Genomic DNA, 19,745 nt, shown 5'->3' on the forward strand with positions numbered 1-19,745 from the left:
TTTTCTATGTTTCTATGTTTCGATTATTTTGCCAGAGGTTAGTTTATTTGTGGAATTCATTGCCACAGACGACTGTGGAAGCCAAGGCATTGGGTATGTTTAAAGCAGAGATTGAAAGGTTATTAATTATCAAGGAAGCCAAACGTGAGGAAGAAGGTGGGAGAATGGGATTCAGAGGGAAAGATCAACCATGATTGAATTGTGGAATAGAATCGATGGGCCAAATGGCCTAATTCTGCTCCTATGACATGAACATAAAAACATGAGAGTATGAAATATGTTTATTCTCTCCTACATTGGAGACTGTGATACAGGGCACAATAAAAATGAATTAAATCTGCATTCAGCATGGTGTGGTATTTTCAGGCGGCTGCTGAGAGTGCGGGTGGGCTGGGTGCCCTGAACTGTTTGCAAATTGCCAAAGCACCTGGTGGTGGAAGGATGTAAATGAGAAGAGCACCCACATGGTCTGGATCACACTGTGGACACTGGGATCAACCATCTCCTCTCTGACGGTAAGCTTCTTTAACTGTCTGCTTCTTGGATGCAGGTATCGGCTCGGTGACACGTTTCCATTTCAAATTCAATAGACAATAGACAATAGGTGCAGGAGTAGACCATTCGGCCCTTTGAGCCAGCACCGCCATTCACTGTGATCATGGCTGATCATCCCCAATCAATACCCCGTTCCTGCCTTCTCACTATATCCCTTGACACTGCTATGTTTAAGAGCTCTATCTCACTCTCTCTTGAAAGCATCCAGAGAATTGCCCCCCACTGCCTTCTGAGACAGAGAATTCCACAGATTCCCAGCTCTCTGGGTGAAAAAGTTTTCCTCATCTCCAATCTAAATGGCCTACCCCTTATTCTTAAACTGAGGCCCCTGGTTCTGGACTCCCCTAACATAGGGAACATGTTTCCTGCCTCTAGCGTGTCCATCCTTCTAAATTCCAGAGTATACAAGCCCAGTCGCTCCATTCTACCAACATATGACCGTCTGCCATCCGCTTTCTTCACTGCCTGCTGTACCTGCATGCTTACTTCAGTGACTGATGAACAAGGACCCCAAGATCCCGTTGTGCTTCCCCTTTTCCCAACTTGACAACATTCAGGAAATAATCTGCCTTCCTGTTTTGCCACCTAAGTGGATAACCTCACATTTATCCACATTAAACTGCATCTGCCATGCATCTGCCCACTCACCCAACCTGACCAAGTCACCCTGCAATCTCATAGCATCCTCCTCCCAGTTCACACCCCCACCCAGTTTTGTGTCATCTGCAAATTTGTTAATGTTACTTTTAATCCCTTCATTGGTTTCTCAACAGAAGGCGAAAGAAAGAAAATGGATGGGATAAACCCATTAATGGGCATGTTCTTTCTCATTGGTGCATTCGAGCAGACTGCAGTTCACGCCTTACTTCGTTCAAAATCTATTGGTTGTTTGGAGCAAAACATAATTTACTATGAAAACTGTTATCAAAGAATTAACTCTCAGATACGTTAGTGTGTCAGAAGATTTTGGAGAGACCATTCTATGTCCGTAGTGGGTGTTCAGTTGAAGTCCTGGAGTAATCGCTGCAATTGGCCGCTGGGAGAATGCTGCGGTCCTTCTTGACTTTGGTTGTATTGCAGATTTGGAACTGTGAGTTCATTGAGAATGTTGAAAGTATTCGGTGATCAATTAACATGATATTTATTATTATACTCTATATTCCCGTATGTTTATAGCCACATAATTGAACGTTGTGGTGTATGGACTGTGGATAGTAGAAAATATTTATTCTCTGAATGGAGACACAAGGGCCTGCAGATGCTGCTTTACGAACAAAAACACAATTTGCTGGAATAACACAGCGGGTCAGGCAGCGTCTCTGGAGAACTTGGATAGATGACATTTCGGGTCGGGACCCTTCTTCAAACTGTTGCTGCCTGATCCACTGAGTCACTCCAGCACTTTGTGGCTTATCACTAAATGTTGTAATGAAAAAATAGTGATTTATTAAATTGATGATAAATTTCTGCCACGTGTGAAATTTCCATCTGTCCAGATCAGGGGTTTGTGGGTTTTTAACATGAAAGCACAGGAGTAGAGATGAGAAAATATGCTCACTTACTCCAAATTGATGACGGGAGAAGTGGCCTATTCAAATGTGGCAATTGTGTTTATAAATAATTCATTATTTTCTAATATTTTCTAACAGAGCCATCTGGTAACAAGTTGCTGACTTCTGTTGGAACAGTGTGTGTTTGGATAATGTCGCCAAGATTAACACATTTAACATCCCATTCCGATTTTGTCAAACAGATTTAAACGTGAAATTTCATCCACGGGAATTTTCTTCAGTCGCAGATCAGTCAACCCGCAAGACTCGGGTCTTGTGTACTGCAATTTAGAAAGAGATTATTAATCTGAATTGATCAGAGGTATAGGGCGGTCACTGTTGGGGCAGAGTACATCGGAGTCCGGAGAGTATAAACTCCTTGAGGTGAACAACAGCATCCAAAGCTGCAGCTGTTGCTGACTGAAGCCGCACACAAATTCTTGTCGTTGATAGTGATCAGTTGCAGCTTCTTTTATCCCCCATATAGAAACATAGAAAATAGGTGCAGGAGGAGGCCATTCGGCCCTTCGAGCCAGCACCGCCACTCATTGTGATCATGGCTGGTCGTCCCCTATCAATGACCCGTGCCTGCCTTCTCCCCATTTCCCTTGAATCCACTAGCCCCTAGAGCTCTATCTAACTCTCTCTTAAATCCATCCAATGACTTGGCCTCCACTGCCCTCTGTGGCAGGGAATTCCATAAATATCATAGAGTGAGCGGAGCAAATTTATGAATTGCAGTTAGTATCGTGTTGTTGGAAATGTTTTATTAACTTTACAACATTAGAAGGCACACCGATGCAGAATGAACACTACTAAAATTAACATTCATTTTGTCATTGTTCTTAATCACTCACTTGGAAGGATATTGACACCGACATTTCCACACAGTGGTAGAGTTTAATTTGCCTACAATTATCTTCAAATGTGTGACATTATATATTAAACTGAGTTTTCAGTTTGCCCCTATGTGTGTGCGGCGATAAGTAGCAACTCATTTTGCTCGGGGCATTTTTGTATTCTCCATTCTGTTTATGTGGAGAATCGCAATTTGTGAGATGTTGCAAATTCACTTCTTCGATTCAGCTTGAAGGTTTAGTGCAGATTTCCGTGACAAAATTCAGCTTGAAGTTTTATCTCATTCATGTGCCTCGTGTTAAATGCTCAATGAGAGAGAGAGAGAGAGAGAGAGAGAGAGAGAGAGAGAGAGAGAGAGAGAGAGAGAGAGAGAGAGAGAGAGAGAGAGAGAGAGGGGGGAGAGATAGAGAGAGAGAGAGAGAGAGAGAGAGAGAGAGAGAGAGAGAGAGAGAGAGAGAGAGAGAGAGAGAGAGAGAGAGAGAGACAGACAGACAGACAGACAGACAGACAGACAGAGGGAGATGGAGGGAGACGTATAAACAGAACCATCGGCGGGGCAGCAGCTGCTGAGGAAAGTATAATAGTCCACGTTGGGACTGATGGACAGAATTTGTGGAAAGAACAGCAGAGAACAAATCACCTTTGTTTCTCTTTCCACAGGTACTGAGTGTATCAGAGTTTTACCTCTGTTTTGAAGATTTCTCCCATTTGCTGCTTTCTAGATTAATTCATGCATATATTCAGCTGTTGTTTCTCAATCCCCGTCCACCTCATTGACGATTCTATTTAGTGCCACGTTCAGTCGATCGTATAGTTTCTCAATGTTCACGGTTTTGGTTAAGGTTTATGTTATAAACTCCATCAAAGGGAAATGCGCATTGCCTGATCGAGTAGACTTTCGGCAATCTTTACATCTCCTTTCTTTTGAAATTGATTCGCCTGTATTGAATATTCTGCGGAATAATCAGTTGCGTTTGATGAAATACGGATACGTTTTTCAGTTGCTTCCACTTGGTCCACGTCCTGCATTTTCTGTTAACAGCTAACTTCAGTTTATCTCTGTTTGATATGTCGTTCAGAAAATATGTATCTCCGAATGGAGACACGAGGGACTGCAGATACTGGTTTACAAAAAAAACTCAATTTGTTGGAATAACACATCGTGTCAGGCAGCATCTCTGGAGAACATGGACAGGTGACGTTTCAAATCGGCCCCCTTCTTCAAACTGATGCTGCCTGACCCGCTGGGTTACTGCAGCCCTTTATGTCTGTATCTCTAAATGTTGTGATGAAAACATAGTGATCTATTAAAGTGATGAAAAATGTCGTCCACGTGTGAATTTTCCACCTGTCCAGGTCAGGGCTTTGGGTGTTTTGTAATGAGGGCACAGGAGCAGAGTGAATTTAACAAAATAGGTTCATTCACCTTGACAACGGCTGAATGGAATATTGAAGTGTGTTATTTGCTTTCTATAATTAATTAGTTATTTTCTAATGTTTGCTATTTGAGTCCTTGTATAACAGTCGCACAATTCCGTCGGAATAGGCTATATATTTGGATAATGTCGCCAAGATTAACACATTTAACGTCCCATTCAGATTTTTGAAAACAGATTTAAACGTGAAATTTCATCCACGGGTATTTTCTTCAGTCACAGATCAGTCCACCCGCAAGACTCGGGTCTTGTGTACTGCAATTCAGAAATAGATTATTAATCTGAATTTATCAGAGGTATAGGGCGGTCACTGTTGGGGCAGAGTACATCGGAGTCCAGAGAGTATAAACTCCTTGAGGTGAACAACAGCATCCAAAGCTGCAGCTGTTGCTGACTGAAGCCGCACACACATTCCTGTCGCTTATAGTGATTAGTTGCAGCTATTTTTATCCACCATGTCATAATGTGAACTGAGCATATTTATAAAATGTAGTTAGTATTCTGTTGTTGGAAAGGTTTTATTAATGTTCTATTATTAAAAGTCATCCTGATGTAGAATGAACACTGTTAAAATCAGCATTAATTTTGTCATTGAACACTCACTTCGATGGATATTGACGCTGACATTTCCACACACTGGTCAATGATCTTCAAATGCGTCACATTGTATATTAACCGAGTTTGCAGTTTGGCACTATGCGTGTCCGGCTATTAAAAGTAGCAACACATTTATTTCTCGGGGCATTTGTGCATTCTCCATTCTGTTTAGGCGGAGAATCGCAGTTAGAGAGATGTTGCAATTGTCTTTAAATTGCTTTTCACTTGTTCTATGTTGGTTAAAAGTTCACCGCAGTTCCGTAACAAATTTCGCCTTGATAGTTTATCTCCTACATATACCTCGTGTTAAATACATAATGAGGCAGTGAGACGCGCAAACAGAACCTTCGGCGGGGCTGCAGCTTCTGAGGAATGTACGTTGGGACTGATGTACAGAACTCGCCTCTGTTTTCTCTCTGTTGAGAGTTTCAGAGTTTTACTTCTTTGCTTTGAAGCTTTATCTCATTTGATGCTTTATAGATAAATTCAGGCATATATTCCGCTATTGTTTCTCCATTCCCGTCCACCTCATTACACAAATCAGAAAACAAAAGCAGGACATATTCATCTGTGAATTATCGGCAGAAATTGGGCGCTGGCTAAATCAAACACCAACTTTTCTTCTGATTTTGTCGTTAAGATAACATCACGTCATTGAATATTGTTGGAGCCTGTGTAATTGACACCACGTTGGCATCTAAGTAAATGTGTTGGAAGGAACTGCAGATTCTGGTTTAAACAAATAACATGGAAAGACCCCTTGACCACCGAGTCTCAGGCGAGCAGCAAACATCCAATTGCATCATTAATCCTATTTTATTTTTTCTCGTTCTCATCAACTCCCCGAAGATACTGCCACTCATGCACACGAGGGAATATTTACAGTGGGTAAATGCCCGGTTTGGTGTGTGGGACAAAAACAGAACGCGCGGGGGAAACCCACACAGGCACTAGGAGAACGTACAAAATCCACACGGACAGCACCCGAGGTCGGCATTGAACTCGGGTCTATGACGCTGCCTGTAGTGGCTCTACTGGTTGGAAGGAGCACGTTATCGGTATCCTCTATTTAATTTTACTACCGCTGCTTCCACCCAGTTGTAGCGATCTCGGTTCATTCCTTACCACCGGTGCTGTATGACATGCTATTAAACTTGCATCTTCCCTGTGAATGTGCGCGTTTGCCCGGGTGCTCGCGTTTCTTCGCGCATCCCAATGATTTGTTGCTAGGTAGTTTAATTACCTACTGCAAATTATCTTGAGTAGAATGGTCAAACGGATGAAAGAAGTGTTGATGGGCCCGAATGAAGGGAAATAAGCAGAGGGTAAATTAAATCAACGAGACTGTTGTACAGTGCTTGGTATGGAGCCGATGGGCTGAATGGTCTCCTTCTTGTCCTTAGTAGTATAGAATGGGAGCTGTGTTTTATACATGATGTGTAATGGTACTGCTTCCGTGTGCATTAAATACTTGAATAATCGTAATACACGTCTGAGAAAATATGGTCCTAATGATTCCCAAATCGTCAGATACGATTGTGCTGTTTATATTATTATTACTTCGTGAGATATAACACTAAATTAATGAGCCTATTGTGCACGCGGTCAATTGTCCACTGCATTGTCCACAGGCCGAGTTTGTGCAATCGGTGAAAGGCATAGAATTGAATAACATTATCTAGATTCACAAATTGTAACGCGGGTTTGAAACTGTGAACGTAAATAGACTTTCCCCACTTCTTGAAAATCGGTTAATAGGAAATGGCAACTGGCGAGACAGTATCTGTTCCTGGAGCCAAGTGGATAACAACACTCAGGTGTGGGAGCAAGTCGTGCCCAGTTATTGCTGGACAACGCAGGACACAAAGGAACCAACGTGTAACGTTGGAATATCATTCAAGCATTCTCCACAAGCAAATCTGAAAATAAATAGAGTCGTAAATATTAGCATCGCCGCACCTGTATTAAGATATTGGAAAGTAGTATAGAAATCAGGGGCAGAATATCTTCAGTAGTCTGGGATCAGGTCATTTGTCCATCGTGTGGTAGACGGTGTTGAACACAGAAAAATATCCTGCAAATCCATCGGAGGGAATTTCATCGTAAATTTTGTTGGAGGGGAAATGAAGGAGTGGCTGTCCGCAGAAAATTAAAATGATCGAGTTTGGCACACGGGTCAGTTCACTTTGTATCGTCTGTGGAAAGTAAAATTGAAATGAGAATCTGAACTCGTGACAGTGTGAACCTCACAGACAGGAGCTATTTCAAGAGTGTTTCATTTTTAACTGTCATATGTACCGAAAACTGAAAACAATGAAATTATTTATTCTAGGGGAGTAAGGATGGGGTTATTCACTGTTAATTGCATTATGAATTTTTCCATGCGAATTATCAGTTAGAGTGGTAACACAATGTATTTTCAAGGCTACGTAAAATGTGCCCGAAACTGATAGTTCACCAGAGGCGATAGGAGAGTTGTCGTGGCCCGACAGGCCTACTTTTCAGGTATATTGTTCCCTGTCGTTCTAAAAGGGTCACCCTGGTGTAGGAAGGATGCCATTATGACGGGAAGAATGCAGTGAAGGTTTACAAGAACGTTTCCAGCACTTAAGGACCCGAGCTGTAGAGAGAGATTGGGCAAGCTAGGACTTCATTCCTTGGAGCGCAGGAGATGCATATAATCACAAGAGGAATTAATAAGGTGAATGGCACAGAGTATTTTAAACCAGGATAGGAGAAATTAAAACAACAGAGGCTAAAGGTTTAAGATGAGACAGGAAAGATTTAATAGGATCCAGAGGGGCGTTTTTTCCAGACACAGGGTGGTGGGTATATGGAACAAGCTGCCAGGGGAGGCAGCTGGGGCAGGTATTTAACAATCTGGTCGGCATGGAACAAATTTACCACATCGGTAAATTGTGTCCAGATCTCTGTAGATCTAACAATAAATTTCATTACAAAAGAGACGATAGGATTTTCTGACTGTTGATACTAATTTACAGTAACATCTAAAAAAGCAGATGGGAAGGTGAAACAACTCTCTGTAGCGGTTCGGAACGCTGCCTCCTCTCAGGTTACTGTCGGGACTTTTTCCGGTGATGGTTTCATTAATGAGATGCCCACCTCCCCATGGACCCATTCGCTCCAACATCCCAACCCCATCACTCCACCCGTCACACAGCCAAATCTCATTCTTTATTTCTCATTTCAGGCCGCCCCGGGGATTGTCAGGCGGACCCTTCAGGTAACCTCGCTTAACTTTCACTGCGTTAAGAGTGCGGCTACTGAGACTGATTGTTACTGAAGACCTTTAATGCTACTTGCGAGGTGACTGCCGTCTACAGACGGAGTGGCGATCAGTAATGTCCCTGAAGCGCGCAGTGTGGGGAGTCGACTCTGCTGACATTGTTCCCGGTTCCAAGCGTGTTCCCACTGCTCATCCCACTGTGGAGTCCCAGTCCGGATCTTTCACTTTTGGCGTCCAATTCCAGGAATGCCTTCACACCTCTAACACGTTTGGGTTCCATTGCCCGTCACATGAGCTTTGAGTACAGCGGGGCACTGACCCGCGCAGCTCATCAGCCGCTCTCCCGAGAATGAAAACGAACCTGCAGCTGAACTTGGAGACACAAGGAACTGTAGATGCTGGTTTATAATAAAAAACCACAGTGCTGGAGTAACTCGGTTGGACAGGCAGCATCTCAGGAGAACATGGGCGGGTGTCCGCTGAGTTACTCCAGCACTCTGTGTCCGCAGCTCACCCTGCCTGCTCGGGCGCCGCTTTCATCCCAAGAATAACCGGGTGATCCCGGTTCTCCGGGCGGTTACCAGCTTACTGCATATTGTTGACACTGTTTACAATTCATTCGGGGTCTGCCGCTCCCGTTGATCATTCCGTGGTACATGTGGACTTTGAATGGTTGGAGCTAGGGGTGGCTGGGAGCGCGGTGTGCGGGTCGCCGACTGACCCGCGGCTCAAACCGGCGGCAACGTTTGTTCTTCTATTTTCTGATTTTTGTTTTCAGAAAGCGTGAAGTTGAGGCTGGTGAACGGGGGCAGTCCATGCGCCGGGAGAGTGGAGGTTCACTACAAGGGGAACTGGAGGACTGTGTATGGTAGCAGCTGGGACCTGCAGGACGCGGCGGTGGTGTGTCGGGAGCTGGGCTGCGGCGCCGCGATGGGAGCCCCGGGCGGAGCTCACTTTGGACCGGGGTCCGGACCCGTTGTGACGTATTATGTTGAGTGCACCGGGAGCGAGGCCGCACTGCGGGAGTGTAAATCACGGACATGGGGGGACTATGGCGTTCCACACTCCAACGATGCCGGCGTTATCTGCGAAGGTAAACATCAGCTTTTTATCAGTCTGAAGAAGGGTTTCGGCCCGAAACGTCGCCTATTTCCTTCGCTCCATAGATGCTGCTGCACCCGCTGAGTTTCCCCAGCAATTTTGTGTACCTTCAGCTTTTTATCTCTTTGTTCCGCAGTTTGGTGACTCTGGACTCTGGACTCTGGACTCTGGTCCTGTCCACGGGGGGGGGGGGGGGGGGGGACTGGCCAAATGTTTGTGCCTTCCACCACAGTGATGAATGCTGTGGTGGATGTTTGTGTTACATTTTTATTGTGGTTGTGTGTTCTTTATTATTGTATCGCTGCTGACAACCCAAATTCCACCAGCCTGGCTGTGTGGTCATTAAAATACAATACAATACTGTGTGTGTGTATGTGTGTGTCTATGTGTGTGGGTGTGTGTCTATGTGTGTGTCTGCCTGTATGTCTGCATGTGTGTTTGCTTGTATGCCTGCATGTATGTTTGCCTGTGTGTCTAGGTGTGTGTCTGCCTGTGTGTCTATGTGTGTGTATGTCTATGTGTGTGTCTATTTGTGTGTCTGCGTGTGTGTGTCTGTCTATGCATGTCTGTGCATGTCTGTGCTAAGTCTGGCATGATCAGAGATACTGAGATATCTGTAGGAAGTTGTTCAAAATTATCAGGAAGGTCAGGAGAAATGATTCCCAGTGGGAGGTAGTGAACACAGGGCACAGATTTAAGGTGTTTGCCAAAAGAACCAGAGGGGGTTTAAGATTTTTTTCATACACAGTGAGAATTATGAGGTGGAATTCACTCAGTGGAAGGATAGTGGATGGATATTTAATAATGACTCTCAAAAGGGAATAGTCTCTATATTTATAGGAGCAGGGGTATGGGATTAATTGGAGAGGGGTATGGGATTAATTGGACAGTTCCATCAAAGTGCTGGCACTGTACCAAGGGTCTTTGCTGTGATATTCGATGATTCCAAAATCTACAGTACAAAAGGCACCACTAAACATCTATTTCAGCTGCTCTCATCGTGCCATTCCTATTCAGCTAACGTCAGCCAAACCTCCAATTAGTTTTCCTCAAGTATTTCTCTTCTGTTGTTTTGTTCATTTACTCGTTCACAGTATGTGGGCGTCAGTATGTGGCCGCCATTTATTGCCTATCCTGACCTGTCCCGGAATTGTGGAGGTCGTTAATTGATGGATCTGCAGCCATGGCGTGGCGCAGCGGTAGAGTTGCTGCTTCACAGCGCCAGAGACCCGGGTTCGATCCTGACCAGGGGTGCTGTCTGTACGGAGTGTGTACGTTCTTTCTGTGACCAGGTGGGTTTCCTCCCACATTCCAAAGACATGCAGGTGTGTGGGTTAATTGGCTTCTGTGAATTGTCCCCAGTGTGTAGAATAGTGCTGCTGTACGAGTTGATTGTTGGTCGGAGTGGACTCTGTGAGCCGAAGGGCCACTTTCCACACTGTATCTCTACGCTACACTAAACTAAGGATAGTATAAAGATGACAGAACTTCTCTCCTGAAAGACATCAGAGAATCAGATGTTTTTTTATGGCAACCTCGAGGTTCATACTGAGATTAGAGTTTCATATCCCCAGCTTATTTAATTATTTAAGTTATTAAATAGCTGCAGCTACTATGATGGGATTTGACCTTGTGTACTTGGATCAGATCTCTGCGATCCTGGCTGGGTTCAGTCAAAGAACCACTACCTCACCCCACCATCATGTGAGGCTACAATGTTTCTTTAGAGACACAAAGGGCAGGAGTAACTCAGCGGGTCAGGCAGCATCTCTGGAGAACATGGATAGGTGACGTTTCAGGACAGGACCCTACTTCAAACTGATAAAAGTTTGCAGTTCCTTGTTCTTCAATATTTTTTGGAGACTACCTCCCATTTTAACCGTTTTAATTCCCCATTCCCATCCCCATACTGATGTTCTGTCCTGGGCCACGTCCACTGCCAGATGTGGACTGTGAGAGCAGACGTCAAGTGCCCGCTAATAAAGATGTTTGGAAGAATGAATGACCATTGTTAAAGTTAAGTTCCAAAAAATTTCAGAATTTATCGTCATATATTGAATATATTGAATTTATTGAATATCGCTGCATATAAGGAGCAAACCTTCTTTAAAAGGTAATTTCAAATGAAGGAACTCTTCTGAGCTGCCAGTGTCCTGAGTCAATGAGTCCAGTTACTTTTATAGACACGTGCACCGAGGTCCAGTGAAAAGCTTTTGTTGTGTGTTAACCAGCCAGTGGAAATACAACACATGATTACAATCGAGCCACTCACAGTGTACAGATACATGACAAGGGAATAATAAGGGGAGAATCGAAGGAAAGCAACAGGAGTTCTCCCTGACATTGTGTTCATAACTTCATTAGTCATTGAAGCAGAAATAGACCATTCGGCCCATCATGTCTACTTCGGCATTCAATCATGGCTGATCTATCTGTCCCCCTCAGCCCCATTCTCCTCCCTTCTCCCCATATCCCCTGGTTGGTATCTGTATTTGTGACTCCAGTCAATTCAGAAGGTGGGAGGCTTTGTGACATCACCCACGTTAGTTTCTGTGGTGTTGGTAACAACCACCCTCCACAACCTTTGTCCAAGCTGCCAAGGCGAAAACGTGTTTGATCAGATCTCCCCCCTGGTAGCAGATGGTGTGGGATCATTCTATGGAAATTCAATTTAATTTAATTTAATTTATTGTCACGTGTACCGAGGTGAATAACGTTTAGTACAAGATAAAGTCCAGTAAAGTCTGATTATAGTTACTCCGAGGGTCTCCAATGAGGTGGATGGGAGGTCAAGACAGCTCTCTCGTTGGTGATACGATAGTTCAGTTGCCTGATGACAGCCGGCACGAAACTGTTCCTGAATCTGGGGGTTTGCATTTCAAACTATCAGTTTAGTTTAGTTTAGAGATACAGCGCAGAAACAGGCCTTTGGCCCACTGAGTCCGCACCGACCAGTGATCCCCGCACATATTAACACTACTCTGCACACACTAGGGACAATTTTACATTTATACCAAGCCTATTAACTTACAAACCTGTACTTCCTTTTAGTGTGGGAGGAAACCAAAGAGCTCGAAGTAAACCCTCGCAAGTCACGGGGAGAACGTACAAACTCCGTTCAGACAGCACCCGTGGTCAGGATCGATCCCGGGTCTCTAGTGATGTAAGGTAGTAGCTCTCCCGCTAAGCCACCATGTTTAGCTTAGTTTATTCTCACGTGTACTGAGCTACTGTGGGAAGATGTTGTTGCGTGCTAACCATTCGGTCGGAAGACAATACATGATTACAATCGAGCCACCCATAGATACACGATGAAGGGAATAACGTGAATAACGTTTAGTGTTAGATAAAGTCCAGTAAGTCCAATCAAAGATAGTCCGAGGGTCTCAAGTGAGGTAAATCCCATCAGCCCACATGCAGAACTGATCAAGATCCTGCTGCAATATTTGACAACCATCTTCACTATCTACAACAACATCCACAAATGTGTCATCTGCACATTTGCTAATCATGCCATGTACGTTCTCATACAAACCATTGATATCGATGACAAACAGCAATGGGCCCAGCAGCGAATACTAAGGCTCACCACTTGTCACAGGCAGCTCACTTGTTCACAGGCCGGTCACTAATTCAGTTTGGATTAGAAACTCAGCCTGATCTCTCCTGCCCTTCCACATAGTGATCAGTGGCTAATTTCTATTACTAGAGCCCACTGGTTTTTACAGAGACACGAGGGTCTGCATGTGCTGGGTCTTGGGGAAAAAAATAAAAAAAGCTCCAGAGGAACTCAGCAGGCCAGGAAGCATTCATTTGGGTCGATCCAAAACATAGCCTGTCCATTTTCCTCCACAGATGTTACCTGGCCTGCTGAGTTCCATTAACAAAGAAAGACACAAAATGCTGGAGTAACTCAGCGGGAAAGGCAGCATCTCTGGAGAGAAGGAATGGTTGACTATTCGGGTTGAGACCCATCTTCAGAAGTGAAATCCTATCATCTGGTGTTTTACTTGCACTGGAAAAACTTGGCTAAGAAAATAATTCCTTGTTTTGTGCAGGAAGAAGTCATGTTGTGAAGTTACGTGGTAAAAAAGATCTGCAGATGGCTTGTTAATACACAAAAGGATGCAAAGTGCTGGAGTATCTCAGCAGGTCATGCAGCATCTCTGGAGACACTCATTATGACAGACAGCATCTCTGGAGAAGGCGGATAAGTGATATTTCAGTCAAGACTCTTCTTCAGACTGATTGTAGGGGGATGGGGGGGGGGGAGGGGGGGGGACTAGATGAAAGCTGGAAATGGGAGGGGCAGGACAGAACATGGCAGGTAATAGGTCAGGGAGGTTTGATATTCAGATGGGTTGAAACAAAGGTCAGTGATAAGAACGGAAGGTGTGAGACAGGTTGGGAGAGTTATAGAGCGTAGAGCCAGAAGGAGGAAAGTAGAGAGGTGCGAGTGGGGTGGGGGGGGGGGGGGGGGATGGAGTGTGGGGGGGGGGGGGAGGGGAGTGGGGGGGGGAGGGGAGTGGGGGTGGGGGGGGATCAAGAGGGGGGATCAAGAGGTCACCTAAAAATGAAAAACTAGTCAAAGGGGTGATGTTATAGAGATGTGTAAGATCATGAGGGGAATTTATAGGGTCAGTCAGATGTGTAGGAAGGAGGAGGGATCACAGAGGGTGTGCAGGAAAATAGAGTGCTGCAAAACTCTCATTGGAGAGAGGAGGAGAACTTCATCAAAGCAGGCAAACCTTGAGGAGATTTTGCTGTGTAGCAGACAAAATGTGTTGGGAGGAACTGCAGATGTTGGTTTAAATCAAAGACAACGCAAGAAACTGGAGTAACTCAGCAGGTCAGGCAGCATCTCTGGAGCAAAGGAATAGGTGACATTTTGGGTCAAGACCCTTCTACAGACCAAAGCATTTTGAATTAAGGTTCTGTAATGGAACTTGGATCTAAAATCTTCCAAATCAAAGCACAGTGTACTGTGGAAATACGTACAGCATTTATCTCTAAATGTTTTGTATATTTTGGTAAATCAGACGATATGACAATTTAGAGTTAAGCCCAGTAAACACCACTATGCCAGGTGTTTCCTGCCAGCTCAACATGCAAGCAGGTTTTGCAGAGACTTGCTGTGCCTCTGCAGAATGTGGCCAGTACATTTTACATTCAGGGTTTAAAATATGAAGGGCAATGTTCAACGTTACCATCTCGTCAGACCTTTTCTAATTGTGTGTAGGGTACATAAGTTATTGCGTATTCATGCAGAAACTTATCATTTCTGCAAGAGGATGTGTTATTAGAATTCATAACTTAATATCTGCTACAAAGATCCAGCAAACTGCCACAGACTACCCACAAAGGGACAATCATGGGAATTGTTTTGAAGACATTTGGGACCCAAATCTGAGGAAGGATGCGCTGGCTCTGGAGAGGGTCCAGAGGAGGTTTCCAAGAATGATTCCAGGAATGAGTGGGTTTACATATGATGAGCACTGGGCCACTACTTGCAGGAGTTTAGAGGGCTTGCGGGGGAGGGCTGCACTCACCCAAGAAAGTAAAACACAATCACAAGACTCACACACAAGCGCAGTATTTACATTATCCTCTTAATCAACCCACACACAGCACTTGCCCCCCCCCCATCATTTGTCCCTCCCCCACACACAGCATTTGCCCCCATCTCTCACACTGCACTCGACCCTCCCCCACACACAGTACTTGCCCCTCCCCCACACACAGCACCTGACCCACCCCACCCCCACCCCCCTAGCATCTGAAACACCGCCCTTCCCATTAGTGCACAATCTTTTATCTAGGGTAGGGAAATCAATAACCAGATGACAAAGGTTTAAGGTGACAGGGAAAATTTCATTAGAAATCCAAGGGACATCTTTTTTACTCAGAGAATGGTGGGGTTTCTGGTACGAGCTGCCAGAGGAGGGACAGTAGCTGTGGCAGGGACTATAACAGCATTTAAAAGACACACAGAGAGATACATGAAAGGAAAGGTTTAGAACCATATGGGTCAAATGTGTGCAAATGAGACTAGCTTAGATGGGGCAATTTGGTGAGCATGGACAATTGGGGCTGTCGAGCCTGTTTCCATGCTGTATGACTCTATGACAGATGGAGAACTTGCCCCATGTGATGCTGCTAAACAAGATGAGAGTGCAAAGTATCAGAGGGAAGATACCTGCATGGATAGCAGGTTGGCTGAATGGCAGAAGGCCAAGAGTGGGAAAAAGGGACACTTTGTGATAGGCTACTGGTGACTAGTGGTGTTCCGTTGGGGTCGGGTTGAGGCCGCTACTCTTCACATAATTTATCAATGATTCGGATGAGGAAATTGATGGATATTTGGCCGTTAGCAGATGAAGCAAAGATAGGTGGAGGAGTAGCTAATGTAGAGGAAGCAGGGAGTCTGCAGAAGGACTTGGACAGGTTGGAAGAGGTGGAAGATGGAATACGGTGAAGCAAAGTGTACAGTCATGCACTTTGATAGTAGGGCTAAAGGCATAGACTATTTTGTAAATAGGGAGAGGATTCAGAAATCTGAGGAGCAAAGGGACTTGGGAGTGCTGGTGGAGAGGTCCCAAAAGATCAATTTGCAAGTTAAATCAGTAGTAAGGGAGGCAAATGTCATGTTAGCAATCATTTTCAGAGGACTAGAATATAAAAGCAGGGATGCAATGCTGAGGCTTTATAGGATGCCCAGTCAGACTGCATTTGGAGTTTTGTGAACATTTTTGGTCCACATATCTGAGTAGGGATTTGCTAGCATTGGAGAGAGTCCAGAAGAGATTGATGAGAATGATCCCAAGGAGGATTGGGTTAACGTATGAGGAGCATGTGAGGGCTTTGGGCCTGTACTCGTGGGTGTTTAGAAGGATGAGTAGGAATCTCATTGAAACCTACTAAATAATGAAATGAACACACAGCGTGGATGCTGAGAGGATGTTTCCAGTAGTGGGAGAATCTAGGACCACAGGGCACAGCCTCGGAATAAAAGGACATCATGTTACAATGATGAGGAGGATAGCAAAATGATTTGAGTATAGGAGCAGGGAGGTTCTACTGCAGTTGTACAGGGTCTTGGTGAGACAACACCTGGAGTTTTGCGTACAGTTTTGGTCTCCTAATCTGAGGAAGGACATTCTTGCCATAGAGGGAGTACAGAGAAGTTTCACCAGACTGATTCCTGCGATGTCAGGACTTTCATATGAAGAAAGACTGGATAGACTCGGTTTGTACTCGCTAGAATTTAGAAGATTGAGGGGGGATCTCACAGAAACTTACAAAATTCTTAAGGGGTTGGACAGGCTAGATGCAGGAAGATTGTTCCCGATGTTGGGGAAGTCCAGAACAAGTGGTCACAGTTTAAGGATGAGGGGGACTGAGATGAGAAAAACATTTTTCACACAGAGAGTGGTGACACTCTGGAATTCTCTGCCACAGAATGTAGTTGAGGCCAGTTCATTGGCTATATTTAAGAGGGAGTTAGATGTGGCCCTTGTGGCTAAAGCGAGCAGGGGGTATGGAGAGAGGGCAGGTACAGGATACTGATTTGGATGAGCAGCCATGATCACATTGAATGGCGGTGCAGGCTCGATGGGCCGAATGGCCTACTTCTGCACCTATTTTCTATGTTTCTATGTTTCTATTATTTTGCCAGAGGTTAGTTTATTTGTGGAATTCATTGCCACAGACGACTGTGGAAGCCAAGGCATTGGGTATTTGTAAAGCAAAGATTGAAAGGTTATTAATTATCAAGGAAGCCAAATGTGAGGAAGAAGGTGGGAGAATGGGATTCAGAGGGAAAGATCAACCGTGATTGAATTGTGGAATAGAATCGATGGGCCAAATTGCCTAATTCTGCTCCTATAACATGAACATAAAAACATGAGAGAATGAAATATGTTTGTTCTCTTCTGCATTGGAGACTGTGATACAGGGCACAATAAAAATGAATTAAATCTGCATTCAGCATGGTGTGGTATTTTCAGGCGGCTGCTGAGAGTGCGGGTGGGCTGGGTGCCCTGAACTGGTTGCAAATTGCTAAAGCACCTGGTGGTGGAAGGATGTGAATGAGAAGAGCACCCACATGGTCTGGATCACACTGTGGACACTGGGATCAACCATCTCCTCTCTGACGGTAAGCTTCTTTAACTGTCTGCTTCTTGGATGCAGGTATCGGCTCGGTGACACGTTTCCGTTTCAAATTCAATAGACAATAGACAATAGGTGCAGGAGTAGACCACTCGGCCCTTTGAGCCAGCACCACCATTCACTGTGATCATGGCTGATCATCCACAATCAATATCCCGTTCCTGCCTTCTCACTATATACCTTGACACTGTTATGTTTAAGAGCTCTATCCAACTCTCTCTTGAAAGCATCCAGGGAATTGCCCCCCACTGCCTTCTGAGGCAGAGAATTCCACAGATTCCCAGCTCTCTGGGTGAAAAAATTTTCCTCGTCTCCAATCTAAATGGCCTACCCCTTATTCTTAAACTGAGGCCCCTGGTTCTGGACTCCCCTAACATAGGGAACATGTTTCCTGCCTCTAGCGTGTCCAAACCCTAAATAATCTTATGTTTCAATAAGAAACCCTCTCATCCTTCTAAATTCCAGAGTATACAAGCCCAGTCGCTCCATTCTACCAACATATGACAGTCTGCCATCCGCTTTCTTCACTGCCTGCTGTACCTGCATGCTTACTTCAGTGACTGATGAACAAGGACCCCCAAGATCCCGTTGTGCTTCCCCTTTTCCCAACTTGACAACATTCAGGTAATAATCTGCCTTCCTGTTTTTGCCACTGAAGTGGATAACCTCACATTTATCCACATTAAACTGCATCTGCCATGCATCTGCCCACTCACCCAACCTGACCAAGTCACCCTGCAATCTCATAGCATCCTCCTCCCAGTTCACACCCCCACCCAGTTTTGTGTCATCTGCAAATTTGTTAATGTTACTTTTAATCCCTTCATTGGTTTCACAAGAAAAAGGCGAAAGAAAGAAAATGGATGGGATAAACCCATTAATGGGCAGGTTCTTTCTCATTGGTGCATTCGAGCAGACTGCAGTTCACGCCTTACTTCGTTCAAAATCTATTGGTTGTTTGGAGCAAAACATAATTTACTATGAAAACTGTTATCAAAGAATTAACTCTCAGATACGTTAGTGTGTCAGAAGATTTTGGAGAGAACATTCTATGTCCGTAGTGGGTGTTCAGTTGAAGTCCTGGTGTCATCGCTGCAATTGGCCGCTGGGAGAATGCTGCGGTCCTTCTTGACTTTGGTTGTATTGCAGATTTGGAACTGTGAGTTCATTGAGAATGTTGAAAGTATTCAGTGATCAATTAACATGATATTTATTATTATACTCTATATTCCCGTATGCTTATAGCCACATAATTGAACGTTGTGGTGTATGGACTGTGGATAGTAGAAATATTTATTTACGAACAAAGACACAATTTGCTGGAATAACACAGCGGGTCAGGCAGCGTCTCTGGAGAACTTGGATAGATGACATTTCGGGTCGGGACCCTTCTTCAAACTGTTGCTGCCTGATCCACTGAGTCACTCCAGCACTTTGTGGCTTATCACTAAATGTTGTGATGAAAAAATAGTGATCTATTAAATTGATGATAAATTTCTGCCACGTGTGAAATTTCCATCTGTCCAGATCAGGGGTTTGTGTGTTTTTATAATGAGAGCACAGGAGCAGAGATGAGAAAATATGCTCATATACTTCAAATTGATGACGGGAGAAGTGGCCTATTCAAATGTGGCAATTGTGTTTATAAATAATTCATTATTTTCTAATATTTTCTAACAGAGCCATTTGGTAACAAGTTGCTGACTTCTGTCGGAACAGTGTGTGTTTGGATAATGTCGCCAAGATTAACACATTTAACATCCCATTCCGATTTTGTCAAACAGATTTAAACGTGAAATTTCATCCACGGGAATGTTCTTCAGTCACAGATCAGTCAACCCGCAAGACTCGGGTCTTGTGTACTGCAATTCAGAAAGAGATTATTAATCTGAATTGATCAGAGGTATAGGGCGGTCACTGTTGGGACAGAGTACATCGGAGTCCGGAGAGTATAAACTCCTTGAGGTGAACAACAGCATCCAAAGCTGCAGCTGTTGCTGACTGAAGCCGCACACAAATTCTTGTCGCTGATAGTGATCAGTTGCAGCTTCTTTTATCCCCCATATAGAAACATAGAAACATAGAAAATAGGTGCAGGAGGAGGCCATTCGGCCCTTCGAGCCAGCACCGCCACTCATTGTGATCATGGCTGGTCGTCCCCTATCAATGACCCGTGCCTGCCTTCTCCCCATATCCCTTGACTCCACTAGCCCCTAGAGCTCTATCTAACTC

The 19,745-nt window shown here is 44.4% G+C and overlaps 1 protein-coding gene and 1 long non-coding RNA gene across 2 annotated transcripts in view; both read left to right on the forward strand.

Annotated features, from left to right (window-relative positions):
- LOC116967312 (deleted in malignant brain tumors 1 protein-like) overlaps positions 1-19,745 on the forward strand; it is a gene marked incomplete at its 5' end in the record, with an annotated part of 96,221 nt that overhangs the window by 26,840 nt on the left and 49,636 nt on the right. The window contains 2 exons of the mRNA XM_033013813.1: positions 8,208-8,240; positions 9,022-9,336. Of these exons, the coding sequence (XP_032869704.1) occupies positions 8,208-8,240; positions 9,022-9,336 (348 nt within the window). The remainder of the gene's footprint in view (positions 1-8,207; positions 8,241-9,021; positions 9,337-19,745) is intronic.
- Positions 370-19,745, forward strand: part of LOC116967486 — a 45,730-nt gene continuing 26,354 nt past the window's right edge. The window contains exons 1-3 of the long non-coding RNA XR_004410232.1: positions 370-515; positions 8,208-8,240; positions 9,022-9,336. This is a non-coding gene — a long non-coding RNA (uncharacterized LOC116967486). The remainder of the gene's footprint in view (positions 516-8,207; positions 8,241-9,021; positions 9,337-19,745) is intronic.

This window comes from Amblyraja radiata, chromosome 39 (genome assembly GCF_010909765.2).
Source record: "Amblyraja radiata isolate CabotCenter1 chromosome 39, sAmbRad1.1.pri, whole genome shotgun sequence".
In the NCBI taxonomy this organism is placed as follows: Eukaryota; Metazoa; Chordata; class Chondrichthyes; order Rajiformes; family Rajidae; genus Amblyraja; species Amblyraja radiata.